Source organism: Antedon bifida, chromosome 8 (assembly GCF_963402885.1).
Source record: "Antedon bifida chromosome 8, ecAntBifi1.1, whole genome shotgun sequence".
Classification (NCBI taxonomy): Eukaryota; Metazoa; Echinodermata; class Crinoidea; order Comatulida; family Antedonidae; genus Antedon; species Antedon bifida.
Genome location: NC_136233.1, coordinates 20,761,965 through 20,784,532, shown reverse-complemented (window position 1 = coordinate 20,784,532; position 22,568 = coordinate 20,761,965). Strand labels below are relative to the sequence as shown.

The following is a 22,568-nucleotide window of genomic DNA, read 5'->3' as shown; positions in this document are numbered from 1 at the left end:
AGTGATATGATGTCATCATGTCCATTATTGGCACATTTTTGTTGGTAAAGTTTGATAGTGTAGACAGAGCTTTATACATTAATAGTTATGTCAGCTTATATTATTTATACTTCTTATCCATGACTCATACTTCTTTGTTTCTGTTGTGTTGGTCCCTTGATGATTTTTTTTGTAAAGGTGGCATAACATTTTTCAGGCATTTGTCATCGATGTGTCTATTTGAGGGTTTTTTTTCAGATCTTTTAATATTTTAAATTTAAATTTTCATATTATAATTTTAGTTAAGTAGATTATCATTACTTTTTGAGGAAATGTTCGAAAAACTTTTGGACAAAAAATGTGATGTGCCCATGAAAATGATATATCACTACCATATTTAAGCATACCACTACCATATTTGGGCACATTACAGTCTTTTTTTGGTCAAACTAGATATTGTAGACAGAGATTTAAACAGTGGCAATAAAATTGTTTAAAAAGACAATTTCTAAAATGAATACCTAAATACAATCATCAAATAAAACATAAATCTTTTATACTTCTTTTTTTACATTTTTTTTTTCAGGAGCAATGCTTTGCTTTGGAAACACGGCTGTTTTCAAGTTTAACCATCCTTTAGAAGCAAAGCGACTTAAGTCACTTGGAACATTAGAGTACACTCCCATCAATGGATCAACTGCATACTCAAACATCAAACAAAATGGTGACGTACATGTAAATGATACAAACAGACCCACGCATCAAATGAACGGTATGAATTCTTACCCTCATGCGCACAAAAACTTTAATAGTAATAGCAATCGAAATTCAGAGGACGCATTAGAGGTCAGTATTAAAGCGGACCTCGAGGAAATTATGAGGCAAGTATCGTTCGAAGACGACGACGGCTTTATGATTGAAAACAAGTATGCCATATTTGATTCACCACTTGATGATGTCAAACGAACCAATAGCTCAAACATTCTTAGTCCTGCTTCAACCAGCTCAGAAGCTTCAACAATTTATGGATCATCGTACCAAGAAGATCTTTCCAGTCCAAAAGAAGCATTTTATTTTGGCTCGCCAACTGAAATACGAGAAACCGCAATATGCGACGATGAGGAGGATGAAGACACTGCTAATGAAACTTGTGCAACAAATAAGTTCCGTCCAACAGTAAATTCTGTACGGACAAAATTTGAAAATGGCAAGAAAAGAAGCCCGGTTTTAGGGCACAAGCGGACATCACCACTAGGTAGTCCTCGTTTGTCAGATAAACCTCCTATGTCGCCAAATCGTATTCGGATGGGTCAAAGTAGTCTGATGCAGCGTAGAAATCATCAGAAACCAGATGTCGCTGAGCAGTCACCAGAAAGTTCTATTTCCATTACGAAAGTGTCCGCTACACAAGATCGTTCTTCGTCTAGTTCCGACCAATCAAACTTAAGTTCAAGCTCAATATCTAGTGGACCAGAATTAAAATCAATCACACCAATCAGAAAAACTTCAGCAGATCAAAATGTCAGACGGTCTGTCAGCTTCAAACTTCCACCAGAAGAAGTTATTCGACCTGATAGAAAATCAAGAGAAGACATCACAGAACATCGGAAAACATTCATTGCTGATCCTGACCAATTTGAAGAAGAGGAACAGAAGGAGTTATGCGTCAAACATATGCAGATGGTTGCTCAAAGGAAGCAAGAGCAACGTTTGGCAGATCTTGAGCAGCAAAGACTGGATGAGATTCTCAGCATCTGCACAGAGTATCAGAATCAAAATCACGATCCACCTTCTAAAAGAACAGAACCACAACCCGATTTCATTCCAAAACTTGAGAAAGAACCAATCAAAGAAACCACCCAACAACCAGCTGAGTCAAGCCCTCCGGCGATTAAAGTCGATTGTCCAGCATTCAAAGGTCCAAGAACTGAAAGAAGAGTATCGTATGAACGATTGAAAGGAGATAATGGTGCAGTGATCAATGGCAGTGATGACTCTCCATCTGCCAAACTCAGAATGAAGTTCTTACAGCAGCAGCAGTCTATGGAATCCGATAGTGGTTCTGATGACGAAAAAGTAAGACAATCTTTTTTTTTATTAATATTATTCTCTCTTTCCCTTTCTCTCTTTCTTATGCATCCAACAGCAAGCAACTCACCAATTTCAGGATGGATGAACTATTTTATCATTTGTCGTGCTTATAAAATAAGTCTCATTGAGGCTTGGGAGTAGAGTTGAAAGAGTGAAAACAATGTCAATAGGTCAGGATTGAACCCTGGACCTTGGGATTGGGAGGCAATTACCAGCTATAGTTCCACTACTTTTGTTATGTTTGATAAATTAGATTTACTTATTACTTTATTTCAGATAATAAGAAAATAGTACATTAACAAAGAAAAGTAATAAACTATTATTAATATAACTACTACTAAACCCCTATGGATAGTTTACATGGCTATCACTCAACATTTTGAGCTTTTCCCCTATCAGTACGTGCATCCTGTTAATAACATTAAAGTTAAAAGTTACTTAAAATGTTTTAAATGTTATTACTATTCCAATTGATAGACTACACTGACACAACTTCAAACCGAGCTGGAGAGACTGGACAAAGAAAGAACAGATTCTATCCAGAAGGTAGAAGAACTAGAAAAAGTCCTAGAAATGTTGAATAACCAGGAATCGGAAACAATGAGAGAGGTGGGTTACATTCCTTAAAATGAATTTATATTTTATTTTATATATTTTGGGTTTAGTATGTGTAGGTTTTATCTTGGGAAAATTTTGTTCTGTATCCTCCACTGCACATGCTTTGAAGTATCTGATATCATTCTTTTTCCCTTTTGTCGTTCCATTGTATATGCTTAGGAATGTATTGTACAGTATTTGTTGGAACCAAGATGTGCACCATATTGGTCTTCTGTTTGCGTTAGCTATAGACTTATGATTAGAAGTGAATTTAAATTTAAGTAGATTGGGGTAGATGAGTTAATATGTTTAACAGTTGTAAGTTAATAATGAAATTGGGAATTAAAGGGGAAATGGTATTAATATGGTAGTTTGCAATTTAACTGCATTTTGGCTGAATGATGATAGACTCTTTAGAGAGTTTAATTGTTAATACATACAGATTCTAATTCCTTGTTCTTTTTCTCTTTGATTTTATCCTGTATATGTTTGTCTCTTGTGTTTTCTAAATGTGAACCACCCAAAAAAAAAAAATATATATATATACTTTTTCTTCTTCTATTCTCATTTCATTCTTCTCTCTATTTATCCTGTATGTACCTTTGTCAATTCTTCGTTTATTCATTTCCATTGTTCTATCATTTCATATCTACCCACTTGATGAATATTTCTCCCTCATCCTAATATTTTTATATATAACTTTTCTTAAAACCTTTGCTTGTTTTTTCTTTATTTTAATGCTAATTTACATATTGACTAACACTTTATTTCAACATTACTAATTAATTTTGTTAATTTTGTTTTTATTCAACAAAACATTTAATAAATACAACACTACTAATCGATTAAAATTAATTATTAACATGTTATTTTGTTAAAATTGGAATGGTTTTTTGATTGACACATTGTGTGCAAATTGTAATGTAAACATATTTACTCGTGGTTTGTAAAAATTGCAATTTAAAACCATGCTGCACTCTTTGCTGCCCTTGTCAATGTTGTGTGATGTGACGTCTTATAGCTTGAGATAGAGGCCGCTTTGCTCCAAGGAGAGCATGTGAGCGAGATGGAGCGGCTCAAACAAGAACAGGAACAGATAGCCACGTTGAAGGTACTAAAAGTCAGACTCGGTGACACGGTCAAAAAGGAGAAGGCTAAGGTCTGTGGTTGTCGCAGATTTCGTTCTTTTAATTGTTGTGTCCGTGTTGTTTGATAAACTAACTTGCATTTTTAATACTCTTTCAGTTTTGCTACTAATCTAACTTTTTCTTATCATTATGGGTAAATGTTAATGATTGTCATAAACATTTATACTTTTTTTTTTTCCGATATTCACAAAAACTGTTAACAAGTCAATAGGTCTGTGATCATTTTCAAATGATCAGTTGATTTGTTCATTTTCAACTCACAAGTATAAAACTTGTCTGCTACCCTCTATAGTTTGTGACAATGGTGCTCTGTGTATTCTGTTTGTGTTTTGTTTTATCATACAATTTTATTCAAAACTCTGAAAACCAGTTTAAAAGATTAAAGAAAACTTTAAAAGATGCCATTTAATGAAATGCTTTTTAAAAAGTAGTTGCCTCCATTTACAAGTTTCCTACATATACAATACGATGAGATGAGATCTATAATTATCCATTTTAGAGTTCATTTTTGTTTTACGTCAAATTGTTAACAGTGTGTAAAATCATACAATGTTGAATGCTAATTTGTAAAATTGTTGTTTGTTTTATTATATATATTATTCTGTATTTTTAAATTTCTTTTTAATAAAAAATTTGTGAAAGAAAACTTAAATGGTAAAGGTAGCTTTTTACCATCTAAGTTTTATTTCAATATTGGTTGGTTAAAAGAAATTTCTATATTATTTTTTACTACCAACCAGATGAACGTTTACAGTCATATATTTTCTATTCTCTCTTGTAGAGAAAAACAAATCTTGAAAAAAAAAAAATGAATTGAACCCGGTATTACCCAAGTATAATAAATTTTAAACTTCCAATATTACAACTCTGCAATACTGCTGGTTAATGATTTTGATTTCATTAACCTCTCCCCAAGTTTCTATTTTTTGAGGTCGATATTCAGATACTATGGCCTCTTTTCAATCTTGTACTTTCTAATTAATAAGTATTCATTAGTCATGTCATCATGTGACTGATAATAAGTTTCGAAGTCAAATATTTTCCATTTTGACTCTTGATAACGTGTTCTAACTCAATCTAAATTTTAAACTTCTTAGTATTGACATAAGAAAATAGTTGTTTAATATATCTCAACAATATGCATATGTTCCACAAAATTGGTAAGTTAAAATGTTAAAGGTTTCTATGGTAATTTCCTAAACAGTTTTCATACATACTTTAATTTTCTTAAACAGGAGAAGTCCTTATTGGAGCAGACAAAGCATAGTTTAGAGTCACTTCAGAATGCCTTCGAAGCCACGCAGAAACTTCTGGAAGATTGTCCTGAGAATAGTAAAGAAGATTTGGTACAGAGGTTGCAGAGAGAGAAAGAACTGGTAGATATCGAACGCAAGAAGTTTGAAGATCTTGAGTTCCAGCAGTTTGAAATTGAGGCTAGAATAGAAGAAGAAAAAGAGATCATGGAACAGGAGTTGATGAAGGAAGAAAGGCAGACAGAGGTCATCCTCAAAGACAGGAAGGTACTTCAACTCTTTCTTTTATCTCGTGGCAGATTGAACAAAATCAAAATTATTATTATTAGTACCATAAAAAATGTCCTACTAAACACAGAATGCCTTGATATACATAATACAGTAGTACCACACTCGCCTAAAGCTCTGTCTACACTATCAAATTGTATGTGAAAAAAAAAAGTGATGTGCCCATATATGGACATAATGCTGTCATATTAATACCATATTTTGGCATATCACTACCATATTTGGACACATAAAACTTTTTTTGTCAAAATAGTTTGATAGTGTAGACAGAGCTTAATGTATGCAAGTACTTCTATCAACATAACTCCTAAATACACATCACTCCTAAATATACCCTTCTAGAACACAAATGTGCATAAGCATCTATTGTAGGCGTGTATGGTACTATTTTGATTAGCGTTGTGTGGCATGGAGTGCATGTTACGTTTAATAGGACAAGATACCCGAGTCAATAAAAAAGAAGCAATTTATTAAACTTTATTCTTCCCTTCCAGAACTTAATACAATTTTTTGAGGTATATATTTTGTGCATATTTTTGTAGGATAATGTAAATCATATAGATCGGCAGATGACAGCTGTATTGCGGGACTCACAGACAGAAACTGAAGACATACAACAAAAGAGAACAATAGCAACCACTGAACTAGAAAATGTAAGAATTGCATTAAAAAAATTATTCAAAAATGTTTATATCTTTATTATCTAATGCCAAGTATTTATTAATACAGTTGAACTCCGCCTTTGTGACACCCTTTCAAGGGACACACCAGGTATATTTTCTGGTAATTAAACAAGAAGGATATGTTTTAACACTACAGCTAACCCATTACATATGCCCATATTAAGCGGACACTTTGTTGAGTCCTAATGGTGTTTAACCTTTGACCGAAAATAATGATGGTAAGTTTAATCTTCATAAAAGCCAGTCAATTTCGATGAGACATCTGATAATAGTATAAATGTGTAAAAGTAATACTTGCTTGAATCATCTAGTCGTTCATGCCTCCGTAAAAGGTTTGTAATTTGACTGAAATTCCAATAATGGATCACATGGTATTAAGGTTTTAAAAGGTGTGAACAAATCATATTTAAATTAGGGAGCATCTCAATTTCAGCATGGTCAGATACCATTGCCAATTTGCCATTGAAATGAATGTGTGTGTTCCTTCATTAAGGCTCACACCTGGTTATTAAATTATGATGAACTTATCACCGAGTATGTCCTATAATATATTTACTAACGAATTCACTAAATATGACCTAATAATATGTCTTAAAATGACAATAAATTATGTAAAGCTCTGTCTACACTATCAAACTAGTTTGACAAAAGAAGTGTGATGTGCCGAAATATGGTAGTGATATGCCCAAATATTGTAGTGATATGACATCATCATGTCCATATATAGGCACATCACAATTTATTGTCACATAAAGTTTGATAGTGTAGACAGAGCTTAAGAAAAATGAGTGACAATGTCTGTTTTATGTTCTGGAGAAGGTCCCTTCACTTTAAATAGGCCCACACCTGCCTGTCAGATTATGACAAACACACCATCCTGTTGCCCTTTGACCTTTACACATCATGCATAACTTTGGATTCTCTTATCAAAGTTTAATATTATTGACATTATGTCGTTGTCATCCGCTATCGATAATACCTGACTATTTACTTAGCACCACATATCGTTTGTGCATCGTAAAAACGATATAACTGTTGTAGTCGTTGTCATTCATGTCTGGAAAAGCTTTTGCACTTTTTAAAATGTGATATTTTTATTTTAAAAGGTAAGTTTAAAAATTAATACTAGAAGTATGTATATTAATGACTTTAATATACTATCTTATATTGTATATTGTGGATAATCTAAATCATAATTTATTTATTATTTCAGTTCATTTCTATAAAATATAAATTTCAACCCACAGGTATAGTTGTACTAAGTGGATTGGGTGGGTTTGATTATTTTAGTCTACAGTTTTTTGTATTACTGAATGCTTACATTCACATCAACACAGCACCCACCCACTCTTAAAAGCATTCTTGACACTGTTTTTATATGTTACTGCCAATCACATTTTGTTTTTTCATCTAATTATACTAACTTCTCTATAATTCTATTTACCTTTCCAATGTCTACATTACTACTTAATGCTAAACAGAACAGAAGTTTGTTAAAATTAGTGAAAATCATATAAAGGTTTGGACAGCGTCTTGCGTACTGTGAAACTGAACAAGTGCGAATGTATTGTAACTCTACTAATGTTATAGGTGTGGATATATATTTGTGTTAATGAATGGAAAATCTTTTTGTAATCTTTTAGGAGCAAAAACAATTAGCTGATATAGAAAAGAAATACAACAAAGTTCTAGCAAAACTTTCAAAAAGAGCGGTATTTATTCAAGATCCAAATCAACTAGTAAGTACATTTTTTTTATTTTTATTCAGGTATACAAACTTAAATGAAATGTAATGAACACTGTATTGGATTGGATTTTAGTATTGTTACCATTTTGTGTTGTGCTTACAGTACCTACAAAATGCTACAAAGTTGTGTTCAACCATTCTATGTAGAGAGTGAAAAGATCAAACTGAACATAGCAAATTAAGTTGAAGACGATCTGTCTCATATTTTCACATTCATTTTTTTAGGGTCTATTCTCTTTTTGTTTTTAAAATGTTTTCTCAAATTATTTTAAATAGAAAAAAATCCGAGATATGACAGAAAGACGTTTGAAACTACATCCAGAGATGTCTTTAAGCGATGAGTTCCTGGCAAGAAGACGCAAAAATTCAGGTTCTCCGCTTACGGTCGGCAAGAAGTCCAACGAGAACTCGCCACACTCATCTCCGTATTCCTCATTGAAGAAGGGCGGCTCAATCCTTGATATCGAACGAAACCGAAAACAGCATTTAGAAGAGACAGGTAATACTATCTTTTTTTGACTACAAACAAAATATTAAAGTATGTACAAAACATCTGCACATACTCACAAACCAATCTTTGTTGTGATAGCTTCTCCAAACCACCAACAGATGAGTTATGTTGTGTTTTGTTGTGTAAGGTGCTAGATAATGCAATCAAAAGTCCAAAAGTACTTTTAACTAATATAATTATTAATTATCCTCCTTATTAATTTATTTTTGCTTCATTTTTAATTTATAAACCTCATGCTTGCTTGCTTGTTTCATTGTGAACGGTTTAAGTAAATAGCTGAAAGAAAGTCAGATTTTTGGTTATGTTTAAGCTAATGGTTATAACAAAATGAAATTGCTTTTATAATTTATTTTGTGCAGTGTTTTAGATTTTATTTGCCTTTTTTTTTCGTGTTGCTAATTCATTTTAAATTAAAAAGTGATGTTTCAGGCTTTTATTCATTTGTCCAAAATATTGAATTATGATTGTAGGGAGGTTTTTTTTTTGTGAATTTTTTCATTGACCTTGGTGGTAATACACATCATTAAGACCTAATGGCATAAAACACAAACTGTACAAAACTGTAAAAAAATATGATGATAATACTTTAGTTGTGAAAGCTTTTATGATGGAGCACTCAGACAATTTCAGGTCTAACAGAGTTTATGTTCATTGTATACTCTTGTAATTGAGCTGTACAGCTATCGAAGCAAATTTAAAGTAGTAAATTGTACAGTAAAATCTCTGTTAAGGGGACAAATAAATAATGTACCAGATTGTTAACATTAGAACCCCTATTTAGGGGACACAGTCTTGACCCAAAAAAGTCTCTACTAAGTGTCCATTGAATAGGAATTGGCTGCAGTATTAAAAGATATATTCCACTTGTTCATTTTAACAGGGCAGTGTCCCCTTAATACAGGTTGGCTGTAGTGTTAAAACATAAATTGCCCCGTTTTAACAGGAAAGTGTCCTCTTAATAGGAGTGCCCCAAGAAGGGGTTCTATTAAAACATGTTTATTAAATGGAAAACCTATTAAACCTAGTTCCATTATCATTTGCTTGTTCTAATAACAATAATCCTCCTCCTAATCCATTTCATTCCCCTCCCTCCTTTTTTTAATTTTGTTTTACACGATTTATCATTTGATTTTGCATGGGCTATTTACTAACTTTCACCTTTGACCTTTTTGTGACTAACTGCAGACTCAGACTCTGGAGCAGAGGAAGAAATTGAAGGTAAGTCATGTTTTTAAAAAATCAAAATCAAATGTTTGGAGCTGCTCATCGCAAACATATTTTCTTATTTTTGTCATTTTGTCAAAAATATATATTAATGATAATATTGATTAATCTGATTGGTCTAAATGGGACGTTCACCATCCGTTCATCCATGTTGTCGCGGGAGTTTCATGCATGTGCTTTAGGCTTAAAGGCCAATGACTCGTTGTACAGGGCTGTTTGAGTTGGCCTTTAGTTTACACAGGTTACACTTGTAGAACTACAAGAACTGCAACATACATTGTTAGCTTAATTAGCATATCAAGGTGCACTTACCACGATGCACATACATAACACTGATAATATTGTATTATTCTTGATAGATAATATAATGTTATACATATGAAAAAAAAAGTACTATTTAATGATCGTCAAATAGTGCATACACTCACTCTAAACATATTACCGCGATGCACATACTGTACATACTGGAAATGTTGTATTCTTGAATGACATTATTGTAGATATAACATAGATATATAGATAGATATGACATATTGGCCAGATGTGCAGACAGAAAGATTATAAATTTTGTCAAAGCACTGATCTTTGATCCTTCAATTGTGCACATATATTAGTTCTGAAAAGAACTGTTGAGTTTCTCCTCAGTTCAACAGTTCTTTTCAGAACTAATATACGTGGTATGGCGCAAAACTTTATATCAACATATATTGGTGTTATTTTAGTATTAAAAATATGTTGACAATCATTGAAAAACTAATTCCTCTTTTCTTAGACTTATTAATAAATTAGTATAGGGTTACGTGACATTTTTACGCCACCGTCAAATACGCAAGAGTTAGCAAACATGATAAAAAAGTAATTACATTTAACAAACAAGGATAATAAAAGTTTGTGGTTTTATGAACATGTACTTTGATTTAAAATGATAAGTATTAACTCGGTTTTAAAAATAAACCTTGTTTCTCTTTCCTTTTTATTTACTTATTCCCTTGCTTGTAATGTATTCGGGTAGTTCAAATTTTACATGCTAAAATAAATGGAGTGACTTTACAGTGTCAGTCAAATGTAATATACATTGTGTATTGTCTGGGCCCTCATGAGACAAGCCTTCGATTTTAGTGCGGGCCCCAGTTATTAATGTTATAACTGAATAAAAAAAAATACATAATAACTGAATGAATGAATGGATAAAACAATGTATATTTTATATACATTTTTATTGGTATTTATTTCATTGATTGAGTTTGATTCTTGGACAAATTAATTTTTTTTCTTGCAAATTCTTTACATAATTATACAATGCATTGATTTCTATTATACTGTAATCTACAGTACTATAAAACAGTATAGTAATAATGTTGTTAGACAAGGTCATTTTTAACAAACTTATTGAATTAAATATATTATTGTACATAATTAGCTGTTTATGTTTCATTATGAATTACTCATAATTTTAATTAGTAATGTCTGTCACAAATGACGTAAGATACATACATTAACATACATTGTAACATAGAGATACCTCACTATAATGTCTCTATAATTGTCCCCTTACTAACATTGTCACTGATTTGTCACTGACGTCATTCACACCTTCTGTGACATCATACTAGCGCCACCTCACTACTCAATCTTTTGCTTTCATTTCCGATAGGAAGCAGACAAGTTTACACAATTCAATTTTACTTTTGACATCGTTATGGCAACTGTTGATTGATTGACAGTTGATTTGTTGATTGATAACTAATTGTTTATGATTTGTTGATTTAAGTAATGACCGTGAACAATAAATACATAATTTTATTGATTTTATAAACAGTTAAGCAATTTAGGTATAAAATATTTATATTTTTTTCAATGTTGACTTTTTTTAAGTGACGGGTTTTTTTGATGGTTTTTGTCTGTTGTTTCCCTTTTTGTTCATGTACTGTAAAAAAAAATTAATATTAATTAAAAAGTTTATCAAGGAAGAATTGAATTCTGTTATGTTTTAATTTTCTATATTACATATTTAAATTACATATTTAAAAAAAAATGTGTAATTCTTTTTCTTTTAATTTAATTTGGTTAATTTTATTTTTCAGGCGATATGCTTATTGAGAGAGAAAAGCAGCGGTTGCTAGAATTACGAAAACGGGCCGGGGAAGAGGTCCGCGCACAGTGGGAGGAGAAGAAGCGAAGCGAGTCGTTTTCAAACACATTAAATGGAAGCCATTATAAAGACTCTCCTCGGTTCGATTCTCCACGTCACAACACGATTCACACGATGATGGGGTACTGTAGTGATGCCGCTAGCGTATCAAGTTTTGAAAGTATTGAAGGCCATATGGATTTTTCATCAGTAAATTCAACACCTTCAAAATCATGGGCAAAATCTGGGTTAGTTTTAATAATTATATTTTAGTCTATAGGAGTGTAAAGTTCTGTCTACACTATCAAATGTTATGTGACAAAAATATGTGATGTGCCCATATATGGACATGATGACATCATATCATTACCATATTTGGGCATATTACACTTTTGTCAAACTAGTTTGATAGTGTAGATAGAGCTTAAATTCCAGCACTACAATATATCAACTCTCACAATACAGGACAGACACCCATGGGCTGGCCTAATGTGTCTGATTTTCTAGAAATTCTGGTAATCCGAACATGTAGTAATTGGCTTATATTTTTTTACTTTCCGGTTTTATTACAGTAGCATGCCTCTTTAGGCACACCCGTGTTAATCGGACTCTTAATTTGGTCCCAAAGGTGTCCCCTTAATAGAGTTCTACTGAATTTTTATTTCAATCTAATATGGTATAGCAGTATGTCATGGTTTTCTTTCTAACTGTTATCAGTTAAAACATCAACAAAAATACTCATACTCTATAAATTTACGGGTAATGTCAAAATTACTTTTGCAATGTCTGATTAAATAGTCCTAATTGAATTAGCTGAAAACAATATTTTGGTACAACTTTAATTTCAGTTTCTCTATTGAGTCTTACACTCATAGCATTGAATTATTTTGTATTTGTCTTTGCGATATGTTTTCATTAATAGCACTTCATTGACATTCTTACGCACGTAACAGTAGTACCCTTAAAATTTGACACGACCAGTGTCAACATTATTTTGGCTGTATAGGAAATCGCAAATAGGAGATCATGCCGATTGTACTTAATGACTTCCTGTAAAGTGCGTAACAGAATTAACTGGACTGGAACCACGATTCATAGCGTGCACGTTGAGCATTGACAACTGTCGCTCTGTTCAACTACGTCGTCGAAATCCACTGAGAGTTTAAATCGTTTTAATTTATAGTTCCTCAAGGGATTTTTTTTCTTAATCAGTGCGTCTTTCCAAGAATGAATGCAGTCTGTGTGAAGTTATATTTTTCACTGAGACCTACCTAGTGTAAACGGTTTAGAGAGACAGCCAAATTAACAATAATGTCTATTTTTTACATCAGTAATTTTACTGTAGAGGAGCGGGAGAGACTGGCGGATATGGAGCGTTTGTTACGAGAAGCTCAAGCAGAAAAACAGGCTCTATTAGAGCAGCAGGTGTGTAAATATATTTTAATTATTTTGCTTATTTTGCAGATTGTGAAAAGTGTTTTAAATTGCACCATTTTAAAACTTCATTATTTTTAATTATTATAAAACGTTATTACAGATGAATGATCATCTGTATGACTATCTGTATATAATTCTTTAAGTTAAGCCGATAATGAATAGGTATGTGTGTGAAGTTTGTTTTGACTTGTTGTCACCAAATCTTTATCTGGCAATGACTAGGTTTTAGTGGTTACTAGGAGTAGCTTTGCTAGTTGTAGAGCAGCGCCCCCTATTGGTAACCTTTGAATTTGGCGAAGTTCTTCGGCTTTTAACGTAAAGAATTATATACAGATAGTCATTACAGAAGAAGCTTTAATTTATTAAAATCTTTGCTGTCTCCTAAAACTTGTGGAAGATGGTTTTCTACATTTCATCAAGCTGTTCATATTTGTCATTAAATAATGGCAAATCAAATGTTTAAAAATCTTAAAATGTTAAAATCCATTTGATTTCAGGAGAGGCTTCGGATGGTTGAACATCTTCAATTTGAAGAGGAACACCGGAAGAGGGAAGAGCTTGAAAGAAAACTCCACGACGAAAGTCTAAGGCGAGAAGAGTTGGTGTTGAACCAAGTAAAGATAAGAGAAAAGTCTTTTAGAATGGGCAGCACACAGGTAAGTTGTGCTGGGTAGTCCAATTTGGTCAACCTGGACATAATTTAATTGTTTCAACCTAGGGGGACATAATTTAATTGTTTCAACCTAGGGAGACATAATTTAATTGTTTAAACCTAGGGGGACATAATTTAATTGTTTCAACCTAGGGGGACATACTTTTATTTTGTCAACCTAGGGAGACATAATTTTATTTGGTCAACCAAGGGGACATAATTTAATTGTTTCAACCTAGGGAGACATAATTTAATTGTTTCAACCTAGGGTGACAATTTTATTTGGTCAACCTAGGGAGACATAATTGTATTTGGTGAACCAAGGGTGACATAATGAATTAAAAAAGTTAGTTATTTTACCCCTGTTTTTAGGTATTTTTGCTTTAAAATAGTTTATACTTTACTTTAACTTCTTCATTTTTTCAGGCCCGTCCATTAACAAGATTTCTACCGAATCGTTCAACGGAGTTTGATTTGCGTCACCACGTTGAAGTGAATGGCCATAACGTGGACAACTGCCACCACGTTAACCTCACCAAAACGACATGCCGTGGTATGATGATCAAAATGGGCGGACGCATCAAAACGTGGCGAAAGCGTTGGTTTGTTTTCAGTCGTACAAAACGATCGTTTCTTTATTATGCAAGTGAAAAAGACGAAAGCAGACCCAAGGGCGGGATGTACTTCCAAGCAATTCAAGAAGTCTATTTCGATCATTTACGCCCTCATAAAAGCCCGAATCCAAATCTTACATTTTGCGTAAAAACACGCGAAAGGACATATTTCCTGGTGGCACCATCACCGGAAGCAATGCGTATATGGATGGACGTGATAGTAACCGGAGCAGAAGGGTATAAAGAATTCATATAAACTCATGAAAACTCGTTTAAAGAAAAAACAATTCCAGAAATATGAAACAACTGTAATTTAAAATTCCAGTACATAATAGTTTAGATTTCTGAATTATCCTCTCTTAATGAGGAATGTTTTATATTGTAATAATTAGTGCCTTTAATGTATAAATATTTTATACCTGTGAATATGTATGCATCCGAGTATTCAAATGTTATGCAAATATATGTAAGCAAAAACATTTAGATGATTAGAAATTTTATACTGTTTATATATTATTACATAAATAATAATGATGATATAAGATGTCTTCCTAATTATTCTTGGAGATTTATATTATTTTGTCCAACAAAAACAAAAAACTGTTATTTTTTTTAGAACCATGTCTTAGATTTCTTATTGTGAAAAAAAAGATTTTGAGTGAACTGAAACTGAAATAAATTTACATTTTGGCAAAATGTACTTACGATATAGTAGTAAATCAGTTTTAGATTGTAAAAACAAATATAGTTACTGTATAAGTTAAAATTACTAGATACTAAATACTTCACTTATAAGCTCTTTTCTCAAGGGGTCAGGTCATATAAGATTTCTCTCAAGGGTCAGGTCATAAGCTCTTCTCTCAAGGGTCAGGTCATGTAAGCTGTTCTCTCAAAGGTCAGGTCATGTAAGCTCTAATTCTCTCATGGGTCAGGTCATATAAGCTCTAATTCTCTCATGGGTCAGGTCATATAAGCTCTTTTCTTAAAGGTCAGGTCATTTAAGCTCTTCCCTCAAAGACCAAGCCATACACTGTAAGCTCTCTCCTTGGGCAGTCAGGTCATGTAAGCTGTTCTTCCAGGGGTCAGGTCAGATAAACTTGACCAGACTGGTAAACTAGACTGCTCAATTACTACAATTGCCCAAAACTAATATGCCTGAATTCTACAGGATTTCTTCTCTATATAAAATGCATACACAGGGTGACTTATAGATTGATACTTAATTTCAGACTAATTTATTTAAGTGATACAAGCTACCTTGACCAAGTCAGTTAAGTGAAAAATGATTTTATCAAATACAATTCAATAAATGTACTTATAATCGTTTTAGCTGATACAATTTTAATTTTTTGTTTTAGTTTTAGAAATGCTTCTGCAATTTTAAATGTTCTTAGTTTCTCTGTTCTCTTTTATGATTTCTAAACAGTTTCAAAATAATAATTTTTTTTTAATTGTGTTAGATAATTTTATATCAGGTAAACGCACTGTGTGTACTGTAATGCAAGTATTCTATTGTTAATTAATTGATAATATTAATCACTGTTATATCTGAAATGCATTACTCTTTGATAGAATTTTTAAAATAATTATCTTTTTCTTATCTGTGACCTAAAGACGTATGTTTTTTGTTTGAATCATATTAACGAATTATAATGGAAAAGTGAATCCATACTAATCTGCCAGTTTGTATGTATGCTTATTTTCTAAAATTCAATTTTATGTAGAACTGTTTATGAATTTTCTTTTTAATCATTTTAATTCTATCAATCAAATTTAGAAACCATCAAATTTAGAACCCATAACATTTTTACCAGGAAATTAGTTATGATTTTTATCATGTCTGGTCGACTCTGAAGACAACTTTGACAAAGACATGCTGGTGTCTTTTTCAGCTGACGTCTGTAAGATATAGTCAGAGGTAGATGGTATGCCATTTCAGTACCATTAGAAAGTCATCATTTAATTTAGTTGAGAGCATCTCTGTTTAAATGTTATTATATTCATGATTTAGGGTACAATCCATACATAGTAGAACCCCTATTAGGGGGACACATTTGGTACCCAACATAGTGTCCCGTCTTAACATGGGTGTCCCCTTCATAGAGGTTAGACCAGTATTGAAACATATTGTATTTCCCTTTGATTGTTTCATGGCCATATGGGAAAGCATCCCATTAACAGGGGTGTCCCCTGAATAGGGGTATCCCAAAGGAGGGGTTCTATTTGAAATACTTTTCTAATATGTTCATTTGTTTTATAATTATTATTAGTATTTTTAATTTTTATCTATAGTTCAAGCAAAGTGCACGCTGCAATTGTCATTGTTTTGCTCAGAATTATTGTATTATTTTGTTTTCATGTAAATGGTGCTTATCTCATGTATGATTTTTGAAAATGTTAAATATTAATATTTTATATCACATGTACTTATTTGTAGAATAGAATACAACTTAATACAGTTTGTTTAATGTAAATTTGTATTCACATTTAGTTAATAATAGTCATTGTATTATTCAAATCAGGTCATTTATTATTATAATTATATAATATATTGTTTTATATAATAATAATTGATTTTATTTATACAATTATTTCAAATAAAAGCAATGTGTTGCTTTGTTCTGAAACTCAAGAAGAGTATGATGAAGGCTATAGAGAATGAAATAAGACCCGGCTCAAATCTAAAGCTCTGTCCACACTATCAAACTTCATGTGACAAAACAATGTGATGTTCCCATATATGAACATGATGATGTCATATCACTACCATATTTAGGCATATCACTGCCATATTTTGGTATATCACTACCATATTTGAGCACATCACTTTTTTTGTGTCAAACTAGTTTCATAGTGTAGACAGAGCTTACAGAGTAAACACAATGACTACATGACATTTTTTAACAAAAATGTTTAAAACAATAATTGTTAAAATTAGTCACGGCAGTTTTCTTTGACAAAATCCATGTATATAATATTTTAATATTGATTATGATATCTGTACAGTATTTTATATGTGATAATATTAATTTCTGTATATTATTATATTATCAGTTTTAACCAGTATGTTGCATTATGCTAATTTTAAACTATTCTTTTACTGCTAGACAGTGTTTCAGTATTTGCATTTATTTTTAATTTGTTTGCATGGTTTTAATGTTCAATTGCCTCATTATATTGCTGATATTTTTGTTGTAAATGATTGTACCATTATGATCCTATTCAATTAAAAGTGATTAGTGTCATTAAGCTGTCTTATTCAAATCCAAAGTTGTCTGAAAAAAGTAAACATGTTATTCTTGCACTATCTGTTCTAATATGGGCACACGATCCAAGCATTTCTGAGAAGTTATTAGATTTTTTAAACGGAGGAGCGCTGTCAAAAATTGATGTCGCAATGTAGATCATAATTTCATTCATTATGACATTCATAATGTCATAAGCACAACCCCCTACTAGATTAAATACTCTTGATTTTATGTTGCCCAAACACATACAATATTAAATATAAAACCAAAAGAAAAGAATAATTGATGAGATATTGTTTAATAGATTTTGTTTAGCTAATTTAATGAAATTAATGACATTAAATTATATTATAGTAGGCCAAAATCTTGAATAAAAAATAGAGGGCGCTATAGACAATTCACCCATGCATGTAATTTATACTTTAATTTGAATCCTCAAATAATTACACAAATTTAGAACCTGTTGATAATATTTTGTGTTGGGTGTGGGCTATGGCAACATAAATTATTTTAGACTTTATTTGGTTTAAGTAATGCTTGCTGATACTCTCTGACCAATCAAATATCAGAATTCCTGATAACTTTTAACCAATCAAATACCAGCATTAAAAGTACAAGTCCAAAGTTGACAAAGACATAAAGTACGATGATATATTCCAAGTAGATTTTTGAAATTAAAATTTTCATTTATGCACATACATAGCCCACCAATTGAGCCAGTGTAATTTATAATTCTTATTTTCTGATAAGCTATTTTTAGGCATAAATTACCATGTGAAGTATTATTATTTTATGTTATTATGTTAAAATGAAATAAACATATAGATTATAGAAAGATGTGGTTCAGTATTAGCATTGGATTTTCTTGAAATTGTTTTAATTTTTATTGTGGTTTGTGAAAATTATCATTATTTTTATTAATTATTTTGTTTTTATCTTGATTGTATTATTGATGTTTTTATGTTCTTGTGAATATTACAATTTATTAAAAGAATGCAGAACAAAATGTTACTTTAATTGTTTGTGTATTTGTTATAATATTAATGTATATAAATTAAAAAATAAGCCTTTAAATTTTATATTATTTAAATGTACGACTTACATACAGCTTTGCAATCGAGCTGTCTCTGATAAACATTAAAACAAGTCTAGCGCCCTCTATGTTATCAAGTTTTGGTAAACTTATAAATTATCCGAGAGTAACAATTTACAATGATGAATTTCGTATGAAAGATGTTTGTGTAGGTTTATTGTACGGAAATGTTTGGCAATACCAGGGAAGAGTGAATCTTATTTTTTTATGGCAAAATAAAACTATCACTGACGTATCAAAAACGTTTTTCTTCATTATTTGTAATCACCAAAATTATTTAAAAGAAAATTACATGGGGCTACTGCCTATGTGCATAATAGCTGAAATATACAATTTACTGCTGTATTATCATATCTTTTAATCATCACCAGTATTTTACTATTAATCTGCTGTCTTCGTATGACCACATACATATTTCGGCATTATCACATTTTCACCTTACAATTATCAACTTTTATTTGCATTGCATGCTTTTTGCAACAACCAAATTGTATATACACAGACTATTATTAAACATCACCCAGGCCTCAGTAGGCCAGCCCCTATGTGTCTTTAACCATTATTAAGTATGATTGCGCAGTAAATTTACGGAAATCTAACAGTAACAAACTCTAGCGTGGTTTACACTAGAACGCAACGCAGCGACGTATTGACGCAAAGTGCTGTATTGCGTAATCACAAGTGGGAACCGACGACGCAACAGTGCTGCAAACATCACAGGTTTGATTTCACGCAGCTGGGGGAAAACACAATTATTGGAAGGGCATGTTCTTACGTTGCGTAGGTTGCGTTGCGTTGCGTCACTAGTGGGAACCAAGCATAAGAATGCCCACCGTCCGAACAAAATAAAAAAAAAGGCATTCGATGTGTATTACATGGCGTCGTTGCTGTTACATTTATCTTTGAATTTATGTCCTATAACATAGATGGGGGGTGGGGGATTATTTGATCCAACAGACAACTTTTCAAGGTACGTATAAATGCAACGAATATTCTTGGTATGCCACCGGTTAGATCCGGTTTGGAATACGCGCCGGATGTTGCAGACGACTAGATTAGCCAATCAGCACAAAGTATTTGCTAATTAACATACTAAGTTGCCCCAGCTTTGGGCCATTTTGGAAGAAGACGGCGAAGAGAAGACTGCGGCGAGAATGGTGCCCGACGAAAAAGAGATGGCAATAGGTAGGCGTTAAATTTTGTTCGAAAATATGCACTATTTGACCATAATTCCTGCCTTTAACAACTTCAATTATAACATAGTATTATACAGAAATGTTGTAACATAAATTAGTGGTTAAATAAATCGAATTCGACCAATTTATACAGTTTTAAACTAAGCTAAAGTATTTACTCAACAATGTTACTCTGCTGCTCCGCTACTTGTCCATTCCATCTCTTCTCACTTCGTATGAAACTGTTATTGAAACATAATTATACACATTTATGATGTGTTACCAGAGTTCCTTTCAATGTTATTTTGAAACTTTTACAACCAGTTACAAAATGTTTTCGCCGTAAATATTCTCTTCCAAAAATGACCACACAACGTTGATTGAACGACGACATTTTGGTCTTTACTTGAACCATACCTAGTTCTAATTCAATTTTAACGAAACATTAATTATTTTATTTATTTATTGACAATCATAATCTAGGATGTATAAAATACATAATAATGTATAATTGTGTAAATAATTAGCGGATTGTTTTGCGTGTTTTGTGGTTAGTTTTATCGTGCATTTCGAAAATTTTTCCCACTTGCTTCTGAAATTAATGGGTTCATTTATTGTTGGGTTTAATGAGTTTTTGGTGCTATATTTATGTTTTTATTTGAATACCTGATACTGATAATTATAGTTAATAATTTGATATGCCTAGGTAGATGAATTTTAATGATTTTTTTAATAGCCTCTTTGTAAAAAAGGAAGATTCCAAATCTGGTTTAAATTTGTTGCATAGGCCTACATTCTTTATTTACATTAACAGCTGAGCTATCAAATCCAAACTTAATTCAACCAATTTTTTCTCCTTTTTGTAATTTATTCTAATCACTGAGTTAGGCCTAAGTATTGAATTTTGTAGACAATTTTATATATTCTTTACATTTTTTATTTATCATTTTCTAGGCCAAAGTTTACCATAACAGTAGGCCTATGATATGGTTTTTCTTGGGGTCCTCCTTGGTACCCTCATGTCTGCAGGATGTTTTTAGATATTTTATCTATCAAAAAAAATACAAATTCTACTTTAATTTTAAAATTCTCAGTTATTGAATGTTTTAAATACATATCTTAAATTAATTTATATATTGCCTTTATTATTTTTATGGTTATTTTTATTGTGTAAATTTTAAGAATGTTTACACTCTAAAATTCTTTTGCAGGTCTGACTTCAAATTTAAACAACGGTAATACGTTATAAAAATTAACACTTTTGTCCATTCATGTTGGCCTACTGTAGTCTCTTTGCTCTCCGACCATTTGAAGACGTTACAGCACTACACGACATCTTTTTATGCTATTCATAAAAAGTTTTTCAGCCTAGATGTTTTGCACGTTCCGGCCTAGATGTTGATTTTGGGTGTTCCGGCCTAGATGTTGATTATGTGTGTTCCGGCCTAGATGTTTTATTTTTGTGTTCCGGCCTAGATGTTGTTTTTTTTGTGTTCCGGCCTAGATGTTTGTATGAAGACACCAAAGTAAGACCTAACCAATTCAACCACAAAACTAACATATAGATATTGCCAACATTTAAAATATCTATGTGTTATTTTGTGGTTATTCCTTTACAGATGACTAACACTATATTAGAGTAAGTTTATTCACAGGTTGATGCTATCCTGATTTACCCCTCCTCCCATCCACATACAAATATTATACAATATATTATATACAATCTATTATAATATAAAATATATATTTGTATGTGTAGCCTATTGTTGTATCATGCATTGGTAGGTTAGAAATGTTATTTATTTTGTTACAAATGTTGTAGTATGATGTGTTATATGCTTGTATTTCAATTAGATTATTAGATATTTAATTTAATTTGTACTAAAGTTTCATTTTATAATGTACAATGTAGTATATATTTTAGTATCATCTTGAAGTATATTCATATATAACTAAATATGTTTACATAGTATTGTATAATAATATACACATTATGTTATAATATATAACATTTTTTATATTATTCATACAATACTTACCATGTTTTATATTATACAATTATATATGCATGTATTATAGTGCATTTTTTTCAGTAACTAACACATCAACAGAATGAGGATGCCACCTGTATGACAGTCTTTGGAGCTACAGTTTTGATTTATATTTTCATGCATAATTTTATGATTAAACTTATTATAATTGCAATATTATATCAAATGTTTAATTAACATCTGCTTCACTCATTATACACAATTGTAAGTCAGTAAACAATAAGTTACTAACATTCATCATGTTCAACATAGTATAGAACAATTGTAAGAGTAAGTTTATTGGAACACCATCATTATACACATTGCTTTTACAATTGTAAGTAGTTAAGACATACTAATTATTAAATGATGTATACAATTGTAAGATGATTATAACACTTAGATAATGCATGATACAACCCCAGTTGTGCATCCCCTCTCTCCACCTCCTATTTCCTCGCACACTGGTTATTACCTTATGGAAATGGAAGCACAAAGGTAGGTACTAACGCAGCAAGACATCGCTTCGAGCATCCAAGCATCAAAACAAGTAAGATTTTGTAACTAGCTGTTAGGGACTGTCTGTAGATAAAAATAACTCATGGTTTTCGCGGTTACAAATGTAGCCCCAGCTACTAATGGTTAAAATAAATTTTTTTCAAATGGT

At 31.7% G+C, this 22,568-nt stretch overlaps 1 protein-coding gene across 6 annotated transcripts in view; it reads left to right on the top strand.

Annotated features, from left to right (window-relative positions):
* Window positions 1–14,877, top strand: part of LOC144850699 (uncharacterized) — a 49,866-nt gene extending 34,989 nt beyond the window's left edge. For 4 of the 6 annotated variants that reach the window (XM_078708079.1, XM_078708080.1, XM_078708077.1 and 1 more), the window contains 12 exons: window positions 566–2,055; window positions 2,548–2,679; window positions 3,689–3,826; window positions 5,051–5,335; window positions 5,899–6,009; window positions 7,683–7,778; window positions 8,063–8,285; window positions 9,483–9,515; window positions 11,606–11,900; window positions 12,984–13,077; window positions 13,587–13,745; window positions 14,168–14,877. In XM_078708079.1, coding sequence (XP_078564205.1) covers window positions 566–2,055; window positions 2,548–2,679; window positions 3,689–3,826; window positions 5,051–5,335; window positions 5,899–6,009; window positions 7,683–7,778; window positions 8,063–8,285; window positions 9,483–9,515; window positions 11,606–11,900; window positions 12,984–13,077; window positions 13,587–13,745; window positions 14,168–14,611 — 3,500 coding nt within the window. In that variant the 3' untranslated portion in view covers window positions 14,612–14,877. The remainder of the gene's footprint in view (window positions 1–565; window positions 2,056–2,547; window positions 2,680–3,688; window positions 3,827–5,050; window positions 5,336–5,898; window positions 6,010–7,682; window positions 7,779–8,062; window positions 8,286–9,482; window positions 9,516–11,605; window positions 11,901–12,983; window positions 13,078–13,586; window positions 13,746–14,167) is intronic. The other 2 variants (XM_078708081.1, XM_078708078.1) reach the window with 2 other exon arrangements.
* The last annotated feature ends 7,691 nt before the right edge of the window (window positions 14,878–22,568 follow it).